The sequence below is a fragment of the Lagopus muta genome, chromosome W, assembly GCF_023343835.1.
Source record: "Lagopus muta isolate bLagMut1 chromosome W, bLagMut1 primary, whole genome shotgun sequence".
NCBI classification, from domain to species: Eukaryota; Metazoa; Chordata; class Aves; order Galliformes; family Phasianidae; genus Lagopus; species Lagopus muta.
The window spans coordinates 5573598-5601373 of NC_064471.1; the positions used below are offsets into that span (position 1 = coordinate 5573598).

The 27776-nt window shown below is 39.9% G+C and overlaps 1 protein-coding gene across 1 annotated transcript in view; it reads right to left on the bottom strand.

Annotated features, from left to right (window-relative positions):
• Positions 1–583: 583 nt before the first annotated feature.
• The window catches only part of LOC125686407 (uncharacterized), a 118383-nt gene continuing 91190 nt past the window's right edge, over positions 584–27776 (bottom strand). Inside the window, exon 2 of the mRNA XM_048930345.1 lies at positions 584–3212. Within this exon, the coding sequence (XP_048786302.1) occupies positions 1105–3212 (2108 nt within the window). The 3' untranslated portion in view covers positions 584–1104. The remainder of the gene's footprint in view (positions 3213–27776) is intronic.

A 27776-nucleotide genomic window follows, 5' to 3' on the forward strand; every position in this document is an offset into this window, starting at 1 on the left:
GATCCTTAACATAATGATAAAAACCTTGTCGTTTCTCAGTTTCAGAAGTACTGTTAAACAAAATTTCATACCCACTTCTGGTCTTTCAGCAGCAAGTGTGGGTTTGGCAATGCCCATCCTGTTTCCCTCTTGCCCTACTCATCCTTCACAGGGAGTCTGGTAGGTGCCAGGCACAACTCAAAGCTTGTAGCTGCAGGTGGGGGTGGGTCAGACAGGTAAACTGCAATAGTGCAACCTAACAGGGTGATAGGTCTGACTGCAGAAATTCCAACCCAGAGCAGAGACATAAGGAAGGGTTGCAGTTTATAACCTGTCAGTAGAATGGTGCTATGCTTACGCTTTGTTAGCAGCTGGAGATGGAAAACATCTTTGTTACTCCTTCTGAGAGTGCTTCCTGGCATGAGTCAGCTTCTCCCATCTGACTCAATCCTAAACCTATGCTCACTCTGCTGAAGGAATGTTTTGGAAAAGGCAAGGAAAATAAAGTCTCCTGTCACGGATTTGACCAGATCAATCTATGTCCGTGACAGGGGCGACAGGCCTCTGCCCTCCCCCCCCCCACCCCAGTCCCACAAAATGGGAAGGAAGGAAGGGAGGAAAAGAACAGCGGCAACAATCTATGGAGGAAAACTTATTTTACTATAATATCGGAATACAAGATAACACAATAGATACAATTTAATTGCAATTGAGATTAATAAATCAGACAAGATGAGAGAGAGAGTTCCCGGGACCGATTCAAACCTGAAAAGCTTGGAACGGCTAGGAAAGCACCCTCCAGCACCCACTGCAAGGCAGCAAGAGAGCGCCCCCCCCACCCGGAAGGGTCAGATCCCGTGACTGCTGCAATGTACAGGGATAGGTAGCTGGGATTGGGGCAGTGACACTTTAATGCCCCGTACACTACATGATGTTTTGATGTGGAATACTGAAACCCAAAATAAAACAAACAAACAAACAAACAAAAAACGTAGAACCATGACATTCCACCCCTTATTCTACATCATTACATCATGCTTAAAATATATATACATATATACAAACAAAAAAATGATTACAATGCATTACACACACATAGCTATACATATATATATATACATACAATTAGTAACTGCACTCCCCTGCCATCAAGTTTCCCTGTGGTACACACTGGACATCCCCATTCTTCTGCATTACCCACCAAGTGGATCCTGGTCCCTGGGCAAAAACTGTACCACGGAGAGGTTTGCCCTTTCCAGACGCTGGAAGAACCCAAACTGCCTTTCCTAACATGTTCTTTACATGTATAACAGGGACTTTATCTCCCTCTACGGTATGTAGGGAACTGGATTGGTTAGGACCATCACGATTGATAGATCCTCTGGTATTGACTAACCAGGTGGCTTCTGCCAAATGCTTCTCCCAGTGCTTAAATGTTCCGCCACCCAGTGCTTTTAGCATCGTTTTTAACAATCCATTATATCGTTCAATTTTACCAGAGGCTGGTGCATGATAGGGAATATGGTAAATCCACTGAATGCCATGATCTTTGGCCCAAGTATTTACAAGAGAATTTTTGAAATGAGTCCCATTATCTGACTCAATCCTTTCTGGGGTGCCATGTCGCCACAGGACTTGTTTCTCGAGACCCAGTATGGTGTTTCGGGCGGTAGCATGGGGTACTGCATATGTTTCGAGCCACCCAGTGGTTGCCTCCACCATAGTAAGCACATAATGCTTACCATTGTGAGATCGTGGCAAGGTGATATAATCAACCTGCCATGCCTCCCCATATTTGTACTTTTGCCATCGCCCTTCCTCCCAGAGGGGTTTCATCCTCTTGGCTTGTTTGATGATGGCACATGTTTCACAGTTATGAATAACCTGTGCAATGGCATCCATAGTTAAGTCCACCCCTCGGTCTCTAGCCCATTTGTATGTTGCATCTCTCCCTTGATGACCTGAGGTCTCATGGGCCCACCGAGCCAGAAATAATTCACCCTTGTTCTGCCAGTCTAAGTCTATTTGAGCCACCTCAATTCTGGCAGCTCGATCTACCTGATGGTTATTTTGCTGTTCTTCAGTAGCCCGACTCTTGGGCACATGAGCATCTACATGACGCACCTTTACAACTATAGTCTTTGTTCGGGCAGCAATGTCTTTCCACAGTTCAGCAGCCCAAATAGGTTTACCCCTTCTTTGCCAGTTATTTTGCTCCCACTGCTGTAACCACCCCCATAAGGCATTTGCTACCATCCACGAGTCAGTGTAAAGATAGAGCATTGGCCACCTCTCCCGTTCAGCGACATCTAAGGCCAGTTGGACAGCCTTTACCTCTGCAAATTGACTTGATTCTCCTTTCCCTTCAGTGGCCTCTGCAACTCGTCGTGTGGGGCTCCACACAGCAGATTTCCATCTGCGATGCTTTCCCACAATACGACACGATCCATCTGTGAACAGGGCATATTTGTTTTCGTTCTCTGGTAGTTCATTGTATGGTGGGGCTTCTTTAGCACGTGATACTACTTCTCCTGGTGGTGTTCCAAACTTTTTACCTTCAGGCCAGTCCATGATGACTTCTAGGATTCCTGGACGGCTGAGGTTCCCCATCCGTGCTCGTTGTGTTATCAGTGCAATCCACTTACTCCAAGTGGCATCAGTAGCATGATGGGTGGAGGGAACCTTTCCTTTAAACATCCAGTTCAGCACTGGCAATCGAGGTGCCAGAAGGAGCTGTGTTTCAGTACCGACTACTTCGGAAGCAGCCCGAACCCCCTCATATGCAGCTAAGATCTCCTTTTCAGTTGGAGTGTAGTGCTCTTCAGACCCTCTGTACGCCCGACTCCAGAATCCCAGGGGTCGGCCTCGTGTCTCTCCTGAGGCTCTTTGCCACAAACTCCAAGTGGGACCGTTCTCTCCAGCAGCGGTATAGAGGATGTTCTTTATACCCTGTCCCATCCGTACTGGTCCTAGGGCCACGGCACGGGCTATCTCCTGTTTAATCTGTTCAAAAGCCTGCTGCTGCTCAGGGCCCCATGTAAACTCATTTCTCATTCGTGTCACATAATAAAGGGGGCTTACAATGAGGCTGTAGTTTGGAACATGCATTCTCCAAAAGCCCACTGCACCCAGAAAAGATTGTGTCTCTCTTTTGCTAGTGGGTGGAGACATGGCAGTGATTTTGTCGATCACGTCTGTCGGGATGTGACGACGGCCATCTTGCCACTTTATACCTAGGAACTGAATTTCCTGGGCAGGTCCTTTCACTTTGCTTCGCTTAATAGCAAAACCAGCACTCAGAAGAATTTGGATCATTCGCTCTCCTTTTGTAAAGACTTCTTCTGCTGTATCGCCCCACACAATGATGTCATCAATGTACTGCAGGTGCTCAGGAGCGCTGCCTTGTTCCAATACAGTTTGGATCAACCCATGGCAAATGGTCGGGCTGTGTTTCCACCCCTGGGGCAAACGGTTCCAGGTATACTGAATGCCCCTCCATGTGAAAGCAAACTGTGGCTTACATTCTTTGGCCAAAGGGATGGAAAAGAAGGCATTAGCAATGTCAATGGTGGCATACCATTCGGCCGCTTTTGACTCCAGTTCATACTGGAGTTCTAACATGTCCGGCACAGCAGCACTCAGTGGGGGTGTGACTTCATTCAGGCCACGCTAGTCCACCGTCAGCCTGCATTCTCCACTGGCTTTACGCACTGGCCATATGGGGCTGTTAAAAGGCGAGTGAGTTTTGCTGATCACTCCCTGGCTCTCTAGCTGACGAATTAACTTATGAATGGGGAGCAAAGAATCCCTGTTGGTGCGGTACTGCCGCCTGTGCACTGTTTTTGTAGCAATCGGTACCTGTTGCTCTTTTACTTGCAGCAGCCCCACAACAGACGGATCTTCTGACAGGCCAGGCAAAACAGACAGCTGCTTAATGTTGTCTGCATCCACAGCAGCTATTCCAAAGGCCCACCGATACCCCTTAGGATCCTTGAAATGCCCCCTTCTGAGATAATCAATACCTAGTATACATGGAGCCCCTGGGCCCGTCACAATAGGATGTTTTTGCCAGTCCTTACCAGTGAGGCTTATCTCGGCCTCCAACACAGTCAATTCTTGAGAGCCCCCGGTCACTCCAGAAATATGGATCGATTCTGTCCCTTCATGACTTGAGGGCATCAGAGTGCACTGTGCACCAGTGTCCACCAGGGCCTTATATTTCAGTGGTTCTGATGTGCCAGGCCATCGAATCCACACAGTCCAATATACTCTATTATCCCTTTCCCCCCCCTGACTGAGGGCAGGGCCCCTCTATTCATTACCTGTGGTAACTGGAGCAACTGCACTGGTGGTTGATCTGCTTTGTAATTCTTTCACCCGGGCTCGTAGTACAGGAGTAGGTTGACCGTGCCACTTCCCCATGTCTTCTCCATGGTCACGTAGGTAATACCATAAGGCAATTCGCGGTGTATTACCCCTTACTTGAGCCGGAGAGCGTTTGCTTCTAACAGCTGAGATCTTTGATGGTGCACGTGAGAAGGAAGGTTCATCGTCTTTAGTTAGGTGGGCTTGCATACATTTCATCATCTTCTTCATCTCCTTCATTAGACTCTTTTGATTATCCTGATCTTCATCAAGCGTCTCTGATACTGTTACAGGTTTGTCACGGTTAATCAGTTGAGACATTTGCTCCCGCGTTTCATTCAGTTGATCGGTCACTTTTGAGATAGCGGCTACAGCAGCATGAATGGGGGATAGCAACTGCTGATAGTTTTGGAGCGTAAGAATTAATTCATAAACTAAGGGTGTTCTCTGTTGTTCCTGGTATCTGTCACACGCTGACGTTAGTGTAGCGGCATATTTGTCCGGCGCTGTTGTCACGAGTTTCTGCCATATCTCAGGCGTCGTCCTCACTCTTTCAGGGTCGCGGTTTTGTTGTGGGTGGTTAGGAACAAAGTTAGGGTCATACAACATTTCCACCACGCCTATTTCCCTCAAATACTGGATACCCTTTTCAACTGTATCCCATTTTTTCATCGCAATTTTCAAACCGTTTTTGAAGGGATACTTTTCCTTCACAGCTGTTAACACTCGTTCCCAGAGGGAGGCAGCCTCATCCGAACATCGACTAATTCCTCTATCAATAGCTGGATCTCTGGCAATGGCACCTAGTTGGCGAGCTTCATTACCATCCAGAGACAAGCTATGGGCCCCACTGTCCCAATAGCGAACCAACCAGGAAACAAGACTTTCATTCGGGCGCCGTGTGAACTCCTTTCTTGAACCTTGGATTTCAGTCATCTTTAGAGGCCGGCGAGTAGTAATAGAGACTTCCTCTTCATCACTCTCTTCTGCATGTCTCTTAGTTTTTGCTTTTGCCTTTCGCGATGGTGGTGGTTCTGAAGAGGGCCCCTCGCCTGGATCTTCCTCCTCCTCCTCCTCTTCTTCTCTTTTTCGTTCAAGACGCGAAGACACTCGTTTCCATTTCTTGCCCTCCACAGGAGCAACTGGTATTGTTACTGGTGTCTCCTGTGATTGAGTAGATTTGACTTGGGGATTTTCCCCTTTGGCTTGAACCTCAGCTCGGAAACTCTCTCTCTCCCGAATGGTATTATATAGGGCACGGTAAGCACAAGCCAAACCCCAAATAAGTTGTACCTCCTTAGATTTATGTAAGCCGCATAGTCCCTGACTCAAATACTGGCTTAGTTTCTCAGGATCCCACAGGTGTTCAAGAGTAAAATCCCATGACACTGCGGGTCCCCATGCTTCTAAAACCTTTCCTAAACCTCTCCATATTCCCTGCCAATCATCATTCTCTAGTTTTGGAGAAGACTCCTTATTACAAATGCGTTGGAGTACATTCAGGAGAATTGATGACACGCACACCAACATGAGTATTAATTCAAGATTCGAAAAACGTTTCACAAACCGAAAAGAAAACCCGGAGACTGGTCTGAACATTGTGTTGTTTGTAAAATTAGCTATTCCATTTGGGATGTAGCTGTTTGTGAAATTAGCTACTCCATATGGGATGTAGTTGTTTGTGAAATTAGCCATTCCTTCTGGGATGTAGTTGTTTGTGAAATTAGCCATTCCTTCTGGGATGTAGATGTCAAAGTTCAAATCATACCACATTGCAAATAGGTAAAACATAGGTGTCTCCATCAGTGTCATTAGGTACCTATATATGGTTGCAATTCCACAACACATAATTATGAGCTGGATTATTGGCCAGTAGGTTGTGACTAACACCATTGCTTTTAATCCTTTACCCAGCACCCCCACGATAACGAGTGGGTTCATCGCTGGTGCTTGCTAAAAAAGGGTTAATGAATTGAAGCTAACAAGAGGAGAGAAAAAAAAGAAAAAAGGCACTACCCAGACTAAGTAGTGCTCAAAGTTTACAAATATCCCAGAACACTGGCAGTACGCCTAATCTTTCAAGGTCAGGTTTTCCAGCACAGAAACCTGAACTACTGATAATGCTCCCTAACGAAGCTCTCTAAGAGCAGAGAGAAAAAGAGATTCGTTCAAAAAGCTAAAAAGCAGTCGCCCCACGTTGGGCGCCAAAAAATCTGTCACGGATTTGACCAGATCAATCTATGTCCGTGACAGGGGCGACAGGCCTCTGCCCTCCCCCCCCCACCCCAGTCCCACAAAATGGGAAGGAAGGAAGGGAGGAAAAGAACAGCGGCAACAATCTATGGAGGAAAACTTATTTTACTATAATATCGGAATACAAGATAACACAATAGATACAATTTAATTGCAATTGAGATTAATAAATCAGACAAGATGAGAGAGAGAGAGTTCCCGGGACCGATTCAAACCTGAAAAGCTTGGAACGGCTAGGAAAGCACCCTCCAGCACCCACTGCCAGGCAGCAAGAGAGCGCCCCCCCCACCCGGAAGGGTCAGATCCCGTGACTGCTGCAATGTACAGGGATAGGTAGCTGGGATTGGGGCAGTGACACTTTAATGCCCCGTACACTACATGATGTTTTGATGTGGAATACTGAAACCCAAAATAAAACAAACAAACAAACAAACAAAAAACGTAGAACCATGACATCTCCAGAGAGCAAAATCAAGCAAAGGGGCTTGGTGGTGTAATTCACTGACACAAGAGACTTGGTTTCAGGGGGGCTAAGCATTCACAACAAGTGAGAGAAGACAGAGAAAGCTGTGTTGCCTGCATTTTACAGCCAAGCAACACACTTTTGATGTTAAAACAATGGTGGGATGAATAGGATGAGGTGCACAAAAGTGCTGCCTAACATTCTCGTAGGTTACTCCACAACAAGAATTTCCCTTCTGTAAGCAAAGTCAGTGTTGATTTGGGAAATTTCTTCACGTTCCTAGTTTTGCCACTGTTTTCTTCTACAGGAATTAAATCTTGTCTTTTGGAAATGGTCTTTGAGGTGAAATCAATTGAATCAATTTATTTAAGATCAGTGAAAATCATACAGCTAATATCAGTGTCTGATTTTAGGAACAATTCTACCTTTCTACCCTTTCCAGTGTTTTACATTACGAAATGATTGGATAAAATTCTCAGACTGTGCACACAATAATTGGAATGGTATTATCAATTGTTATTTCATTATTGAAACCAGTAGGCCATGCATAAAAGGTATGCTACATTCTGCTTTGAAATCAGAAGGTCTTCTTGGGAATGAAAAAGATGGGTTTTAAAGGGCCTCATTTTCAAATTAGTGTTCTTGGCAGTATAAATAAAAATATTTAGACCTTTATCTTAAAACAGGCATGATTCAGTTATAGTTTCAGAGATATTTCATGTTATTCTAAATCGTTTGGAATATCTCACAATAATGATTGCAAAACTATTAGCACAGAAGAATGGACTTACAGAAAAACCTTAAGCTGAAATTCAGTTTTTTTCAGTGAGAAAAGAAAAAAAAAGTATTGACATTTTTTTGGGGAATGAAGAAATTAATCACACTGTAATATACATTCAAGGTAGAGTTGTTCATTACTTGTCTCACACAAGCTTAGCACTTCTGGCTTTTCTGAGTACGTTAAGAAGATGAAGTATAGAATGTAGATCTACTGTGAAAATCTGAGGTTAATTTTGCCCTTAGCTCAGTGTGCTGACCCATTCTTCAAGTGAAGTCCACACTTAAAATCTCTTATTTATGCAGTTAATAGAGTTCAACATTATTGTGTGATGCTGTTGACCTGAGAGCAGCCAACGGTTGTAACCAAGCTGAAGGCATGTGTATAAATATGCAGAGTTGTAGGAAGCATGCCTTAAGCCTGTGACTTAGCAAAGTCTATGAATTTTCAATGCTCTAAATGTAGTAAAATTTATTTGTTCAGAGACCAAGGCAAAACATTGAAATCTAAAGCTATTGATATCCTTTGTTTGAAATAAGAGAGCACAGTCAAAACGGACGAGTAATGTTTTAACAGAAATACAAGAGCAGCCACATACAGTCAGAGTCACCAGGGTTTTTACTTCTCATGCACTTTGGCATCGCCTCTCCCTACGGAGGCATTTGCGAGTCTCAGTGTGTAAATGCAATCGTTGCTCCATCTATGCTCTCTGCTTTTCACACTGCAAGGCTCTCTTACAAGAGCGGGTCATGTGAAGAGAGGCAGTTTCTCACCTCTCCCCCTCATTCTTTTGAATATGTAACATGATGGTACTTTTCTCTCTTAGTAGAATAATATTAAATCTATGAATGAAAGTTTTGGGAATATCATTCATACCTTTTCATCACTCTGCTCTTCCATTCTTGCCATAATATGGGTTATGGTAAAAATTGTCCTGAAATATCAGCCTTGTTTTACGGACCTGTTCCTCACAAGAGCATGTGCATAAGCTGTGCCTTTAAAGTAATGCTTCCTATATTATTCTATCTACCCATGACATCAGAGGTGGATGTTTGTTGAATGTTTATTGAGACCAAACAGTGGATATTGAGACAGCATAGAGAGGGCTGGGTGATGATGCATTTCATCAGTGGTGACTGCAACACTGGCTTACTCTGCTTGTGCAGATTTTTACAAGCACAACGTGCAGGCTCTTGTTCATCATTAGCAAAAAATGCAGAGCTAAAGTGAGCTGGAGCGAGTATGTTGAAAGATGGTATTTTGTAGCTGACAATTTGCTTTATAAGTTAGTGATATTGTGCTCTTTGTATCTTATAGTTTCCATGGAAATAAATAGGAGACATTACTTTTGGAGCAACTCATGTATGAGATGCTCAGCTCTCTCTCTTTTATGAGATGGTTTAAAAGATAGAAAGGATTGAACTCTGTAGTGAAATTCTAGAGCAAGAAATAAGCATCCTGATTTTACAACCAAACTCTTTGCTTCTCCCTGATCATTTTTTCCCCTTTATTCCCCTATGAAATCACATGTAGAGGTAATAAGAACCAAAAAAAAAAAAAAACAAAGTTGATTTTCTCAACAGTTCTTGTGCCAAATCTCCATTTTATTATCTATGGACTTTTCTGGCCATAAAACTTTGACCATCTATAGCTCTTCTTATCATTTTTCTCCATTCATTATCATTAACTTGTCAGTGAAAAGATTAAAACAAACAAACAAACAAACAAACAAAAAAAAAAAACAAAAACAAAAAACCACAAGCATAGTATGGTAACACATTTCTACTTGTGAGGACCAAAAAATGCTTACATCCAACAGAACAGCAGACACATTGGAAGCACACTGAGAACAGGAGGAAAAGAGATGTAACTGGGCTCTTGACAATGCAGAAGTTTGCCTGACTCTAATTCACTAATGGTAGGAAAGAGCTGAAATAAGGAAAAAAACACAAAAACATAGACAAGGGAGGACTCTTTGCCTATGATTTTTGCTTTTCGTTAATGCTCAGAAAGGTCCTGCCAGTATCTGTGTTTCTGTTAATCCTTGTTTAGCTTTTATTTTCTGTTACTTGCAATCGGCCAGGTGATGTTCTAGTCATAAAAAGCTATGCTGCTTTTTATGGGGATCTGTCTCTTGAGCAGCAAAGTCATTCATTAAAGTGAAAAATAAATAAGATAATATCTAATTCTTATGGCTGTACCTTTTCAACTTCATTCTTAGCATCCCATTCTTTTAAATTCCTTATTTTTATGCTCATGTTCATTTGACTTCCTTTGTAAGGAGCCAAGATCACATGCTATAAGCAAAAGGAACTCGTGGCTGTCTCTTTGTGTGGTTGATTTCAGCTTACTCAGGTAATAAATAGGGTACTACAGGCTCTAAATCACACACAAGAGAAACTCTAGATGAGAGCTCTGACCAGCAACATTGTGTTCACATCTCTCATTTAAATCTACTGTAAAAGATGCTATGAGAAAAACTGCTGTTAAAAAAGCAACAACCTCCAGTAACAAAAAGAAACAGGTTTGCAGGCATATGCCCAGCTAACTTCCATATCATAAACAGAATAATTTTAATTCATTACTTGCTAAATAGAAGGAAAGTTAAGCTTACCATAATACCTTTCTGAGTATGTGGTGTATAATGGATTTCATGCTGAATGAAGCCTGAGAGATACCCCAGGAAGCAGAGCAGTAGCTTACAAAACAATGATGAAATCATTCTGTAACCTAGGAGGAGATTATTTTTTTTCCCACAGTTTAATTGCATGTTACAGTAATACATACAGTTCTGCAATAAGGCATAAATTCAACTCACTTCATTTTAAGTGCTGTTTTTACAATTCTCCTCTGCTATTTTCTAATTATTTCACGTGAGACCACTAAAAAAATGCAAGTTCTTGGAAAAAGGTAAATAACTCAGCCCAGCCTAGCATGAATATCTGAGTTATAAATGACTGTAAACTGAGAATAAAGATTTGGGAGAGATGGTTTGTATCTATTTGAGATTAGTAAATAGAAAACTTACAGAATATTTCTGTTGTCTTGTTGTGCAGACTTAACTGGTACCAGGGATGAGATTTACTATGTTTAAATAGGGAGAAATCTTGGTGATACTGTACTGCCTTCTGACTTATTCTCACACCTGACCACAAGGATCTGTGTGGCAATATTACCCCAAAATGTCCTATTCTCCTCAGAAGTCCCAGCTATCAAGGGGACCTGCGTGCTTGGAGGACTAGCAGGCAGCAGGGTGAGTTGGGTATTTGTGGCTATGGAAAGCTGAAAACCTGAAATGAATATTCTCTTTTATGTAGGTACTTTTGGATCTGGGTAGGTCTTTGTTCTTGGTGGTGGTTTCCTTTCTGTTTGTTTTAAAGTTGTAACTAACTTTTATAGAAAATAATAAAATTATTAATAAGATATTAACACACAATCCAAGCAAAAAGATAGTTAAAAATGGATATTTCCATTTCCATACAATTCTTAGCAACTCCAGTGTCAGCTGGTCGATTTTTAAAGAAGCAAGCAAAGTAAAACAAGAGCCATAGGCTTTTACAGTTACATTTGACCTAATGTGGGTCCTGAGGGTTATTCTTTTTCTTTTGCCACAGAAGGCTTTTTGTGCATGTTTGCCTGCTGAAAGTATTACTGCCTGATCACTGCCCCGCAGCCTGGTCTAATCTTATTCATCTCCTGCGGTCCTGGATATAAAACCCCTCATCTGCTCTAATTTGAGCCCTAGGCTTATGAGAAACTCTGTTTCTCCCTCAGAGAGGGGCCACCTCCCTCAGCTGCAGTCCTCCCTCCAGGCAGTATCATTACCATTCAGACACCTTTTTCTGCTCCTGGGCTATTTCTTATTAACTCTATGTAATTCAGCACCTTTGCACTGCTCTGCTCTCTCTTGTTGGGTGGTACCATGTCAATGCTTGCTCTTTGCCTTCATTCATTCTCAGCCACTTCATCACTGTTTGACTGGCCAAGGGCTCAAGAAATTATATCTTTAGATCCTCTCTGTCCCAGATAATCCCATCAGTTTTTTAGGCAAGCATTTTCCAGAATGATAAAGAGTTCATAATACACAAATGAAGAATAGTAAATAAAGAATAAATGCCACATCATTAAACAAGCAGATGGTTCACTATAACAATAATTGTTGTCAGTACTAAGGAATTACTGTGATAAGGCAATTGCTTAAGTATTTATTTAATGTTAGCTGTGTGTCATTGACTGATTGTCTGGGCTTAAAAAGTTTTCTGCTTTCAGAAGGGTTAAATAGAAACAAAGAGGTTTTATACTGGTGGAGTTGAGATAAGCAGAGATTCATCTGAGAAACATTCAATTATTCCAGACAGTAGTTAGTAAAAGAGATTAACTTTTGAACAATGTAATCAAACTAAAAAAAATGCCAGATTTATCATAAATGACAAAAAAGCCCCTCATTGGCACAGAATCATGGGAACCCTTTGAAAGTCCAAATTTATTATAGGAGAGTTAAACCCTACAGGCAAAGTTAGGTCACTTATGAGAACAATTTATTTTTCATTAGCCTAAACCTGCCTGACCCGTTCATCTGTTTGTGTCCTATAAAATACCCTGTTAGAACATGTAGATGCAGTATTAGTAGAGGAAATTATATTGTCTCTTTGAACCTAAGAATTATTGGTGCAAATCAATGAAGATGGTCATATTCCCCAGAATCCCGCTGGCTGTCTGGAATGAGCTTTCAGGAAATGAAAAAGACTTGAGATACTATGAAAGATCATTCAAAATGGAAAATTTTACTCTGAAGTAGCCAGGAATGCTTTGAAAAATATATTTTCCTTTGGTATAATGAGGAGTGAGTGCTGGAACACTCTTAAAGATATTGTAAGAAAACCAAAGTGATCTAAAAGCAACAGCAATGACTTTGATTTCCTTACAAAATTTCCAAGTAGAGCTCATCTGCCTGCATCTTGAGGGTCAGGTGAAAGCAAGTGTCTGGAAATACCTATTCAAGAAGCTGACACCAACCTGTTCATTTTCTTGTCTGGGGCAGACTAAGGTGGTGACTCTGTATTTAAAGGTACCCCTTACTCATACACACAGTTTTGGGTTATGAAAAGGCAAAGTTCCTTTTCTTACAAATGAAAATAGTTCTTTTTCAGGGGAATTGTTTGCAGAGGTCACATTAAGCTGTTGTAAATTCTTGCTGCCCTGTTTTTGTGAATGGGAACATGTCTATTGTAACAGCTGAGGATTTGCCCATAATGCATGAACTAATTGTTGGATAGTAGCCAGGTAAGCACCATGTATTTTGTTGTTGTTCACTGCGTATAGAAAATATTCTGGAAATATTGAGCTGCAGAAAATGCTGTAAGGATTCTCTAAAACCACTGAAATTTCTAATGTGTTATGCAGGCTTATTTCTAGCACACATTTCTATTGTCAGTAAGAACTGCTAAGGACAGACATACACTAAACCACAAACGTTTTCATGGAAATTCCTAGTCATTCTAATGATGAAAATCACAAGTTTTTAGCTTACTTGTTTAATAAATATTTGGTTTCTAATAAATCTGAAAGTATTTAGACTGAGATCAATCATCTAAAGCCATTACAGCAAAGTCAGGATCCACTAATACTTACTGTGAGACCTTACAAATCCTATGGTGAACATTTAATTTTGCTGCTGCTATCATCTTTGTCGAGGGCAGACTGAGCAGCTCCCCAGAGATGTTTGCTCTCTAGTTTCTCCCCAGAAGTGATTCCTTTCTTCTCTACCTTCCGAGCTCAGAAGTGGAAAGGAAAGATTTTTCATCTCTTTTCTCTGTCTCAGCCATTTTGTCAAAAACCTTTTCTTGTTGAAGATATTTAGTTTGTTTGGGCCAGGGATCTATTCCCTTTCATGTATGTGAAGGCTTAGCATCTGCTCCCTCATACCTTGGGCTCACCATCACCTGAAGCATGAGGCATGAGGCGTGAGGGCTGTTTTGTGAAGAGGGAGGGGCAGCCTCAGAAACACTGAGAAGAAAAAAAGAATATAAAAAGAAGATAAAAAGGTAGGTCATGATCAAATTTGCTGGATTTTTTGGATGTTGATTAAGGTCCACATTATATAAAATAATAAAATAGGAAGCCTTTTCTTGAAGTATTTCTTAAGACTGAAATGGTACAGCATGCAGGAAGACTATCAGCATGACTGATGGGAACCTAAAAGACTCAGTGCAGGAAGATTTGTAGTATCTTCAAGGTAGTATTCCCTCTTAGGCAATATAAAGTTCAGTCTGGAACTTAGAAGATTAGAATTGATCCAACAATAGTTTTTTTTTAGAGGAAGCTCCACTACTAGCATTCATCCCACCATAATTCTGCAGGAACACTGGGAAGTGAAAAATCCCAAGTGGTTCATGTGACCCTGTAAACTTGGAAGTAAGAATTTTCTTCCAAAGCTTTAAGTGTCGGGTTAAAAGAACTTCCTTTGCCAAAAGCAGATGAAAGTTGCCAAAGAGATCCTGTGAACAGTTTTGTTACCCTTCTGCTTTGGGATATTATTCCCACTGACAACGTAATTGTTGTGAGCAAAGATATGGTATAGGCCAAATACCTCAAAAACAGATTTTGATTTTACCTCTGTGATCCAGTGCAACTCCACTGATGCTTTGGAGTTGTTACTGTAACAGTCTGAATCACATTCTTACTCCTGACTTTTCACAAAGAAATAGGAGAAATGGAGAGGTTGGGGGCTGGAAGGAAAGGAGAAGTCAGTGCATGTGGTCCACAGGATAGTCCTCTCGTGTACTGCCACATCAGTTTGTGTTTTGTCAGGTTACAAGGGAAGGAATGCACTTCTGAAAGTAAAGTAAACATTTGTCTCTTAATTAATGGCTTCTGCTATTAAGCATTTCACACACTTGGAAAGCACAGATGCTTCAGGTAGAATTTACGTATCTACTTATGCAGCACATTTCTGCTTATTTTGTTCCTTCAGATGTTTTCAGAAGCTTTAGGTTATGATTTTGAATTTCCAGACGTTTCTGCCAACACTAAAAAGCTATTCCCTAACTTTACATGAACTCCTCTGCAGTCTCTTTGCAGGAGAACAGTGTGCTACTTCATTCAAACTTAATGAGTTGAATAACTTGGCATCTAATTGGACTTTAGATCACTGCTTGTCTTGTTAATGCAGTGTTAAAACTGAAGGTGACCAGATGTAATCGCAGTAAAGTCTATTTCAGTACTCGGTATGCTACGTGAGATCATATTTTATTTCCTAATAAATAGACTTTGCTTAGTGATACAAAATCCCAAGTATTTCTTTGTGCAGGTACCTGTTGAGCACTCCCCATGCTAATTTGTGATACAACATTAAATGATAATGAACCTAGAGTACTTAAAGTGCCAGAATACCCTGGGAAGATAGAAGGCTTCCAGAAGATAAAACTACAAGGTTTTTCTTTTTTTTTTTTTTTTTTAATTATTTTCTCTAAATTTTTTATCTATTCAACTGGTACAAGTTGGGCTTTATTCCATCTTACCATTTGGGGAACTAAATAGGTTGGCTAAATTGTATGTATTGTTATTACAGACAGCTTTCTGTCACAGTAATAAACTTTGCGTCAGCACAAGGATCTCAAAAAACTATCCTAAAGAAAACACGAAAAGCAGCGGGAATGAAAGGCCAAACTGTGATCCTGAATGGCAATGTGCAGTGGAGAGGAGTGAGAGGTGAAATGAAAAGCATTGCCAGTTTTTATGGAGAGAGAGGGAAGAATGTGGAACTGTTTGGGTTCTTCTATTCTGCAGTACTCAAGCATGTTATCCAAAACTCAAATGTGTAACATCCCTTTGGATTGCAACAGGTGTAGGTCCTGCTTAACAATTTTGGTTGTACCATTTTCCCAGAGCACTGACGGTGCCACTGAGTTGTTTGGTTTTTTTTGAACTCTTGCAAAACGGTGTGCCCTTGTTCTGTGCAGTCCATGCAGTGCAATTTAAGAGGAAATAGAAGGGAAAGAGACATGACTTGAACTGTGTCTGAAAGACTGATCCAGATTTGATTGACGCCTTAACTTTTAAAGCTTTGTTATCTGTTGGACAGAATACTGTAGGTGCTCATATGGCTTGAGAGTTAGATTTTGTGCCATACCATTTTATAGATGCAGTCTAGTGATTTATTCATAGGAGGAAACGATAAACTATTAACTGTTTCAAGGAAAAAAAGGTTTATATAGATAAGGCAAGCATTTGGAACAGCAAGGCTGACTAGTAAACACCTAACCACATGCTTTGTCCTTAATCTTGGTTAAGTACTGCACCATATTTGTGTCACAGAAAAAAAATCTGAAATACTTTCTCACACTGCCAGTGATTTCTGTGCTTTATGAACTGTACCACAGGTAATATGTACAATTTGAAATGTTTGTGAAGCCTTAAGATTTAGGCTACCTAGATCTAGTGGTACTAAAAGTGAAATGCGATCAAGGTGGGACCATTCCTTTTGCCTTCAGACAGTAAGAATTCAGTCAGATACAGTCTGCTTCAAATAAATAAAAAAACCACTGGGGCATAGTCGGCAGGGTTACATTTTTCATACTTTTTCATCATTCCTCTAATATTCTATACATATTTTAAGGTGCTTGTCACTTCCAGCATCACAGAAAGTTATTATGCAGATACTTGATCTGTCCCAAAAGGAATTCAGCATTTCAAGAAAGCCATTAAATTATGCAATATCTTAGTCTATGACCATCTATTCTTATCTCTATTACAGTTTCTGCCTATCTTCTGTTTATGTTCCCGTTTCACTACTTCCCCCCACACTCCCCATGTTTATTTGTATCTCGGTTAAAATTCAATAGGAGGATCTCTGGGAGAAGTATCAGGTCCACTCTTCCATTGATGCAACTCTGCGGTCTCTGAGAACGGAAATGAAAATAAGCTTGAATAAGAGCAGTACTGATGGTTTTGCATGTGTCGTATCATATTCCTGTTAGATATTTTACTTTATGATTGGGATGAAAAAAAGTATTTTCTCTCTAAACCTTTCTGGAACACCTAGAAGAATGTTTGATCTTAAGATTTGCAAGTTCATGCAGCAGATTTTAACTGGAAGACCCTTGTCTCCTAAAGCTACCAGTAGACTCAAAAAAATAAACTGCTTAATTCACTTCCATAAATCATTTTTGTTCAGTCTGATTTGAATGTAAGCTTTCCTCATCTCCCCAGATTTATTTATGTGCTTTGTAGGTCTCTGTCTACCTCTACTCCCAGCTCAGAAACTCCACTTTGGGCTTGAAATAGTTTTTGTGAAAGCTTTTGTTGATCCTGCCATTTTAGTAGCCAGAAAATAGCTATCCAGAAATAAAGGTTTCTGACAATTTTCACCCAGATCCACTGGTGATCTGGGATAACCAAGAAAAAGAAAAAAAAAAACACAAAAAAACAAAAAAAAAAAACCATGGTGTTTGTAATCAATTGTTTGTAATCAATCAGTTGTTATCAATTCAGTATGAGGATCACAGAAAGTGAGGACTTATTGTCATGTGCCTAAACACTTTTAATATGCATATAATGGACTTGTGTAATTACCAGGAATCCTAGTTTTGGATAAACTAGAAATGCAACAGGAATGATGTCTCCTGGACTTGGTTACTTTTGCTCTTCTTGATCAGTTGAAAAATGTGGGGAGACTGTGAAGAGCATTTTATTCTAGTGTGAGTATCTGTGAGATGTATGCAGAAATCTCTGTGATTTCTTTGGCAAGGACAAGGTCCAAGAGGAGCATTATGGGGTCTGTTTGAAGATTTAGAAGCTTATTATTTTCAATAAATCAGCAGTCTCCCATAGTGCAGCACCTCTCTCTCAATGTTTCTAATTCAGTTTGTTGCTTTCCCAGGGAAAGTGAAGTACTCATACATTGAATAAATGGCAGAATTATGAACTGCCTCAAAGCTTACAGAGTGGCAGCTTTTCCAGAGCTACCTGTTCTCTGTGTGCGCAGGCAGCATATGTGGCTGTAGGGGGGACAGGGTGGGAGAAGTCCCAAAGTGCCTGGCTGCTCCTAGTTCCTGCTCTTGTCTGGAGTCACTCAGAGGGTGCACATTCATTGAACCCTTGCTCAGTAGGAACAGCTGGCACACTTGTATCTTTAGCTCCTCAACCTAGAGAAACAGGCAGTGAGAATTTGTCCTCTCCAACACTACCAGTAGACTAATATAGGATATCAGGATTTTTATTTAATTATTTATTTTCAGAAAGACTGGTAATGCATTGGAACAGGCTGCCCAGGGAGGTGACGGAGTCACCATCCCTGGAGGTGTTCAAGAAACTTGGAGATGTGGCACTGAGAAACATAATTAGTGGGGATGGGCTGACAGTTGGACTAAATGGTGTTCAAAGTCTTTCTCATCCTTAATGATTCTATGGTTGTTTTATGGTTCTGCGGACTGTCTCCAGATCAGATGTTATCATTACTTGTTTACCTTGTTTGTGCTATGTGGATGGAGTTTATTTTAGTTGATTTTAATATTTCCGTATTAAATCAATGCAAGTGAATCTGTCTTCTGGTTTGTAGCGGCTGATTTGCTTGAACTGGTCTGCATGTTATTATATACATCCTCAAGCTCACACAGAGAAATGCAATGTGTAATAGTAGGTCCTTCTGTCATGCAGGAGCTCTTTATCTATCTTTTTCCCTTATAATCAGTCATTGAGGCACCACTGAGCCTGATCTGTGAGGCAGAGAGACCAAACAACAATGGTGATTGCATCAGTGCCCGATATTCTCTTCAGTAGCTAACCTGAGGTATTGAGAGTTTAAAATGACAAGCTGGGCAAAGTCCACAGCTTTTGTTCAAAGATGGAAATATCTGAAAGATTTGCTGGAGAGTCAAGTGGTCCCAGAAGACCTGCGGACAACAATCAGTCTCCAAAGACATGGGTGTTTTTTGCAGATAATTGCCTGCTTAGAAAAATCAGCAATAACCTGATTCCAGGAGATAGTGCAAGCTCTAAAATGATACTTGGGTTTAGATATGGCGTATCTCACAGCATCAGACCAGAGAGTAGGAAATTGTCTGCAGAACTCCTTTGTTTAAAGAAAAGCTTCATTTCTGTAATTTTTAAGGCTCTTCTGGGAACTGTAATATGTGCTCCCTTTAGATTCAAAAATCTGGATGCTGTTACTGAGTTTCTGAACTTCAACTTCTTAAGCAGAAAATATTGATGGGAATGTATATAGTTTGCTCCAATAGTAATGCCTCTTATTTATTTCCATAGAAACTACAAGGTACAATGAGGACAATAACACTGTTTCTCAGTTCCATAACACTACATGTCACAGGTTCAACGTCCACTGCCATATAACCAAAGATCTGATTCTGATGTTGTGGGCAAACATAATTAAAAAGGAGGCAGTACTTTTGAAGCATCCCTTGTAATTCGTGCAGTAAACAACTGTCTGTGGGACTGTGAAGGAGTGAATTGTTAAAATGGCTTCAACATGTAAAGGGTGTATAAAAATCTCACAAAAGTCTCAGGTGTGAACTCAGTAATGACACTGCACAGTGCAGTAGTCTAATAGGTCCTTTATTGTAGACACCTGCATCCAAAGGATCTCCTTGGGATCATCACTTGCTTACCCAGGGAATTTTTTGACGAGTTAGATATCAGCATCCACAAGTTTTATGGACTGAAATAGAAAGGTGTTTCCTGATATAATCTTTATAGACCAACAGTTTGGTGAGCAATATAATATTTAGTAGTACTGCTGGGGTACGGAGGGAGATAATTTGTCAGATCCTGGCTAGAATCATCTTTTGTTGGTGTGCACTGAGGAAGGGTACAGAAGCATGAGACACCCCTGACATAGCATCGGGTGTTAATTGTTGGCTTAAAATCATCTGCACTATTCTCAGACTTCAATAAATACTCTTAAACTGACTTTAAATTACTGAGAAATTCCAGTAATATTGCATTCTATATCAAATGAAAGCAGCATCATTAATGACACACTAATGAATACCACATGAATTAATAATAATCGGCTACTTTTTGAAGTGTCTCTGGCTTCCATCTGTTTCTTAGATCACTTCAAATAATTAACTGCTTAATGCTTTTCACCTTTGACAGACAGAAATAAATTGCAGATTAAAAATACCTGTGCTGGTAGCCAGCAGACCCAAATAAGCAGCAGTACAGCTTTCCCTGCTCATCTAGGGGAGCAATGGGCTTTGCCTTGCTGAGCTTACCTTGTCCAGGTAGTCAGATACAGATAAAAAAGGCTGATGATGTATTACTCACTGCAGTGGGAAGCTCTTCTGGGCCCTCAGGTGTTTTGTGAAGTTGATTCCCTCAACAGCGCTGGATCAACAGCTCAGTAGTCCTTTGTTCTCTGTAGAATAGCTGCTGGACAACAGCTGTACATTTTTCCTTTAACTGCCCTATGTTAGTAGGACCCAAGGTAGTGAAACAAAGCCTTCTGTCCTTCCTTTTAGATGAGTTTGGGGTGTTAAATATCTTCGGTAGTGTCACCTTCCTGTGGAGAGCTGCCCTGACATCTCTGTGGCAGATGAGCAACAGAAACCCATGGACCTGGGGTAAATGTGAGAGACAGCCTTATGAAAAAATGCTATAACAGAGCATTCTTTATTCTGAAAACTGCCTCGCCTTCAGAATTTTAATAATACTATTTATATTGTTTTTATGTATTAAAGAAATCAATTTCTTTGAGGCTGTATCTCTATCTGTGCTGTAAAGGTGGAGTAAATTATTCAAACAATGCTGTTGTGACCAGAGAACGCATTAGAAGCACATTAGTTTTTAATCAGTGTGAGAGTGGGCAAGCCAGCTGAGATTCTTTCATCTCAGAAGATATGAAAGTTGCAGATTTAGTGATCTTTTCATTCCAGAAAGTATGGGAAAGTGTCTGGGATAGACTGCAATGGTAGTAATCCTCTCACTACTGTGTGTTCTGCTTCACTGCACAAGTGTCAACCTCATTAAGGTGCTGCATGCAAGAACGTTTCTTTCCTAAATACTGTAAGTGACAATACTTGTATATATTATATTCTCTAGGCAATGGCTCTTCAGCTTACTTCCATTTTGTGAATCACCAGAAAATCCTTGCAGAATGCTCCCCAGGCAATGCAGACTCTCACAGGTTTAATGCTGCGAGGTGGAAGGGACAGGTCTCTGCCTGGTGAGTCCACATTCCCCAAAGGTCAGGCTGGTGGCAGCAGCAATCCTGGGGCTAGCAGAGTTGGGCTGTACTGCCAGGAGGATTCCTGACCTCCAGCCGGCTCCTCTAGCACCAGGGCTCTGTGTTTAGGAAGGGATTAGAAGAAAGCCAGGTCTTAGTGGTAAGGGAGAAAAAGGCACCGGTCTGGGAGCCAAAGGACTTGCAGTTCCCATCACGCAGGTGGCATTGCAGTGGCTGAGACCTGTCACTGCTGGGCTGTCCAGCTCCATTCGTGAGTGTGTGAGATCAGAAGGTAGGGGCTGTGAGCAGGAAGCAGGGCCAATGGTCAACCTTGCAGAGGAGAGCGTGGAAGTGAGGAGAGATTAAACTAGGAGGGAAAGTGAAGGAGAAGGTAGTTGAGTCTAGAAGAATATATGAGGCAGAAACAGGAGAGGAAAGGAAAGCAAACAAACAAAAGAATAATGGGCAAGCAAACTAGAAGTAAAGCAATAACAACATAGGGCATAAGCTCAGAAGTGTTTTGCAGTGGTATTACAAAACAGAAACTCCACTGGGGAAAGGAGGGCAAGCATTGGGTTAAGAGAAGAGGCAAGATTTCACTGTGCCTAAAAGCATCTTGTTGAGATGAATTTTCTTTATGCATCCATACCCTTTACCTAAGTGCAGTGAGAATATTTTGAGGATTGTTGGGTATAAAATGTATTTATGATTTCCTGCTCTCATATAAATGTGTACTTTGTTCAAAAATTATTTTCCTTATTTACCCAGGGCAGGTACTTATACCACCAATGTTAAATGTCACTTCTATCCACTAGAAATATTTTGTTCTGGGTAATAGCCCAATGCCTTTAAAATTCAGAATATTATGCTTTAGTTAAAAATAATGGCCAATATAACTGTATTTCACAATGAATAAGTGTATTAATTATGAGGCAAATCACACTAGATACTGTTTGCTGCTCAATTCCCTTTGAATTTCAATGAATAATAACTTGCTTTAAAATAAAGGACAATTTTAATGTATCCAACAGTGATTAAGTGAGCTAATTACAGGCAATAAATATATTTTTATTGAAATGTGAATGACTACACTTGTCATTGGCTCCCACAAGTATGCCATTCTCATTTGAATTATATACCTTAACATGTATCAACTAATTATATATTTGTGTTTCATTCTTAATTTATAAAAAATAAGTTAGGCAGGATTTCATCAGATCTAATTTTCTCAGGTCATTGAGGGTAAAGCTCCATTTGACCTAAATGGAAGCTACATTCATTCTGCATTTTAAGGCGCAGAAACAGTTTGTTTACCTTATTTTGCAAAACATGGTGTACAGCACTAGGAGCTAAGCATTAATTTAAAAGGGTGAAAGCAAGGAAAGAAGGAAAAAAGAAAAAGAAAAAAGAAAAACAATGCCAGCCCAGGGCAGCACTAACCCAGGCAAGGTCAGCTTCTTGTCTGTGTTGCCTGAGGGGCATCCTCCCAGGTGAGCTAGCAGGCTTTAGGCTGCTGTTGCCCCCCAATTAAAATCTAGACCCTCTTCAGAGTAATGCCTCTTCTCACCCGTAGAAAGAAACTTTAGGCTGCATGTTCTGTGGAGCTCTTTGTTCTCCTAACTCAATAAATGCTGCATAAACATCTTTAACTTCCCGAAGTCGCAGAGGTGCCGAGCAGTCCCTTTGCCCACCATCGCCTATAAGAATGATGGACATGAGACAGACTTCTGTGTGGTTCACTTAAATATAACACTCATTTAATGTCTTAGGATAATCACTCTCCAGATAAAATATAGGTACAAAGTTGTTCTGTGTCCTCTGAGATTCCCTGAAGTGAGAAGAATTTAAGCCCTAAAGGCACTGAAATCAATGTTGCCGTCCCAGCCCTGGCAGCAGCTCAGCCTGACCTCAGGGGAGAGCTCGCTTTTTGACAGCTTAGGTATCACCTGCAGGCACAAAGGCTGTACCATGATGCTCTGGACCTGTGATCAGGTGAAAAAAATCAGATGCTGTCATCTTAAGTTTTAATTTTGCTTGGTGTAAGTCTCAGCAATGTTCATTTAAACTTAGCTGTTTATGCACTTATGCCTGCTAGTAAATTCATTTGCTGGAATATTAATGGAAAGGGAGCACAAAGGGTACAATCAGTCTAAGTTAATTTCAAAACTGAAATAAATGATTGTGCATAGGATGTTTTTCTTCAGAACTCACCATTTCTAATTAGGATGCAATATGACACACCGTTTTCACATTTCATATGCTGCATATTTCAAGTAGCAAATCTAGACTCTCGAGATGATGGCTGGCAACTCGAGAGAAAGAAAAACATAAACAACTTGGAGAAAAAAATGAATATAATGAAAATAATCTTGAAAATATTCCAAGGCTAAGTCATTTCAGAAAGTGTTCGAAATATGGACTGTGAATTTTGGTTTTCCATAATACAGATAGAATCAATGCAAGCAGAATATTGACTACGGGTTAAGCTTGCCTTATTGATAAAGAACTTTTGCAATCTCCTCCTCCTGAGATATCCATCATGTGGTTCCTGTCAATCCTGCAAAAAAAAATTTCATCATTAGCAAAGTTCCATTTTTCAATTCAACAGTCTGAAAATAAAATTTCTCATCAACTGAGTTTCTAGGGAATCTCAGCTATTGCTTTTTTCAGCTATTGTCTTTTTCCTTTTCTTTAGCTGTAACAGTATCAACTGATTAATATTAGTTTCTTTAGCATTATTGAAGAAGACACTATATTTAATGAATAGTACCTTCAGTAAATGCTGTTACTGAGCTAAAATTAAAAAATAAAAATACAGAGTCTATGAGAGATAACTTATGTACCAAAACATTAAATACCCAAACAAGAGTGAAAAATGTTGGATATTAGGAAATACTTCTTCTCTGAGAGTGGTCAGGCACTGAAGTGAGCTGCCTAGGGAGGGGGTGGAGTCACCCTCCCTGGAGATGTTCAAGAAATGCAGAGATGTTGTACTGAAGGACATGGTTAGTGGGAGACATTGGTGATAGGTGGATGGTTGGACTGAATGATCTTAGAGATCTTTTCCTACCTTAGCGATTCTATGATTCTGTGATGTGTCTTCTAGTAAGAACATGCAGCACACATTCCAAAGCACTTATCTATAGTTTGAATAAAAATAGCAAAGTTAATATGGTATTCAGGTCTTATTTTGCCCTTATAATTAACTGGTTGATGTAAAACACATTTAAAAAATAGTATTTCCCTTTGGCACCTAGCAGCTGCCAGTGTAAGGGACAATAGACAAGCAGTGAGTTTATGGTTATTTCAAATCAACATTGAACTATTTCAGTTGTAGATGGTAGTAACAGTCATAACAATGCAACAAAGCACATGTTTTCCAGATATGTACTGATGGAAATATTAACATCAATTGTTAGAACTCTTCTGTCAGAACTAAGTAGGACTGAACAATCCTTCTTGCACAGGTATCAGGAAAGAGTAGTGTCAGCAGTGACCTAAAGGCTATATTCAGCTCAGAAACTCATTTGACGCATAATCAGAAGCTGCAAATCGAAACACTGTACAAATGAAACACTGCTGCAACCTTTTCCCATACATATAAAGCAAAAGATCAATCTCTTTTCAATACTTCAAGTTTAAACTATCTGTAACTCAAACAGGTGTGAAAAATCACGTCATTTAAACAGCACAGCCTCCATTTAAAATTTTTGAAGTGGTACCCTTTCATCCTGTAATCTGCAGGGATAGGAATGGTTTGTTTGTTTTTACTACATTTAATAACAGGAGAGAGCTTGATCATTAATGCTTAACTTAGGAAAGCATCAAGCGCTTCGGTAATGTCAAGGCTAATTGTGCATTTCATTAGCTTATTCTGTGAAAGTTGTGCAACTCATACCCAATTCAATGGTGATATTTCTTTTTTCAAGATAGTTAAATGGCAGTGTAACAAATTGACAGAAGAATTATATTTTGCCCTGAAGAAGAAAAAAGATAGGCTGTAAAATTTGTAAGAGAAGTTAACAAAATCTTATTAGCTGTGTAGTAGCCAATGGTGATTTCGCTTTGCTGTCAGAAGGATAAATTCTTGAAAACTGTCTGTAGAATATGATCCCTTAAGAAATCAGATGTGCGTTACAGCTTGGTATGTACACATAAACATGAGACATTTCCCCTGCACATTCAATTGAGTGTGAGTTTGAGTCTTCTTTTGCTTTCATCTTACTGGCAACTCACAAGTGTTAGTTACCATCTAAGAGAGTTTCCAGTGAGCGCAGAACTCTTCCCAGAAAAGTTTCTTTATTTGAATATCTCTCTTGCTTTCAGAATTCCCTGTCACTAAGGATTGCTGTGCATATGCTAAAAGGTTCTGGTTCAGACTTTTCATAGAATACATTCAGCTTTGAATCTCATCTGGTAATGGAATATGCTATTAAAATGACAAAAGCAAACTTCATGTATTATAAAATTACGCATCACTTTGATTATTTAGAAATACAATATGCCTATAAGTGCATTTAAATTACAGTAAGCAAAACAGCACTTTATGAAGAGTTGGGTGGTGTTGGGTTTGGGGTGATTTTTCTTTTTAATGGACTGAACCACCCACTGAAAGATTTCTGGTTTCTTGGATGATTCATTAATGCTTCCTTCATTTTCCAATTTCTATGGGACCATCTGGCCCATCTTTGAAGAAAGGCATTTAGCTGTAAATATATTTTACAGTCTTTCTCAATTTAAAAGTAGTTGCCCAGCTGCTTCACAGAAACTGTCAGCAACTGGTAAACTCCTCAGAATTGCCAGCCTTCATTAGTAATCCAATCAGGATGTAGTTTAAAATACTGCAAATCCGATTATGCTCCATTGGACAGGAATTGGAGCGACATGATGTGCCGGGTTATTTTATTTTGCATCTGTGATTGCAGTTAATCCAGAAGATGCATGCACTTTCTTTTGAAGGGAGGACACTTAGACTGAGATTGGCTGTGCCAATGTACATATGTGGTCATGCGTGTACGTTCCTCAAAAATGAATACGGTTCAGGTTTTAGCTGTCTCACTGAATGAAATTCAGTGTCAGGCATTGGCAGGGTGAGTTACATGTAATATTGGCTGTGTTTTGAATTCCTGTTCTATCCGGTCTAGATTAATTAGAACTGTAAATTTGGTTTTTTTTTTTTTGTTGTTGTTGTTGTTGTTTTTGTTTTTTCTGGTTTCAGTGGATTTTAGATCAGTCTTTCTTTCTTCCTATTATCTTCTCTACTATCAAAACCATATTTCTCTAACAACTAGCAGTGCCACTGACAGTACAATAAAAATCTGGAGGTAAGACAACAAGGCAGGTACTTGGCCATATTAAGCACTTGCTTTAGTACGTCATTTCTGGAGTTGAAAGACTCTAGTACAACATGCAGGTGAGAATATTTGTAAGAAAAACAATCTAGTTAAAATTATTTTTTACGCATAAGACTCATGCATTAGAGACAAGCTGTACAAGGACTTGGACAGATGGGGAATTCTGTATTTATTTATAAGGTATACGTACATAGAAAACTTCACATTTTATAATGGACTATACTCTTTGAGTTATTAATTTCAGTAATATTAAATTTTCTCATGGGACATCTCATGTGAGTAAACTTTATCCTCTCTTGCTAGAACTTATTTCTTACAGTAAGTTTTCACTGTATTACACTCAAAGGTAACTGTGAACTTTCTGCTCCATACAGATATTCTGGCTTACTCGTTGCTATAATAAAAGAAAACAGGAAACTGAATACCTGCTACTCAGCTGTAGAAATCACATCATTTGTTAAAGGTTGAAAAGTCTTTTGGTTTCTGTCAGTCAAATGCAATCAGGTATTATGGAGCTTTTATCAATTGTGCTTTATATGTCTGTAATTAGATGAGCCTGCAGGATCAGCTCTGAAACTATGAAGGAAACATGAAAACTTTACGTAAAAGTTCTATGAAACATTGATACGCTACTTCCAGTTGAACCAGAGTTTTCTTTGGTGTGAGATATAAAGGGAAATGTTAACAGAATAATGCAGCGTCAGAGAAGTTTGTCTGGTACTTATTTTAAAGTGGAAGTTAGAAATAGGTAATAATGCAAAGATAGATTCTGACAGTTCTACACAATTGTGTCTTTGAGATCTATTCAGTTGACAGGACAGATGGAGAGTATGTAAGTGAGTAAAAGAGAAGAGAGGCAGAAATTGTTTTGGGGGTTGAAATCACTCAAATAGTTCTTCACTAGCTTTTTCCAATCTGGAAAGTAATAAAAAAAACCACTAAAACCAGAGGTCTTGGTGGTGTGCAGAGATTAAAGTTTAGTAAGTATCTTTTGCTCTTGGAAAACAGCATGATAATAAATCTAATTTCCATCACAAAAGGAAATCATCTTACCGTTCATTGTTCAGTGTACTTGAATCCTTCAAGTAATATTTGTGGTTGGCACTAGGGAAGAAATCATGGTTTGCTAGAAGTGACAACTACCAATTATTGGACGTTTGTTACGGTAATTTTCCTTAATTAAATACATTGTTTATGGAATTATTGGCACCCAGCAGAAAGTTTCAAGATAGCTATTTTTCTCTTAGACAGTTGCATGGAATTATTTGAGTGTATTTGCTTCATTAAATTCAGAGAGATCTGCTCATTTTGAATTTCATGTACCTCTCCATTTTTGCCTACTATTGGTATGATCTGTGAAGACTTCGGCTTTTCAACTAAATACACCAGTTCAGTTCCTTC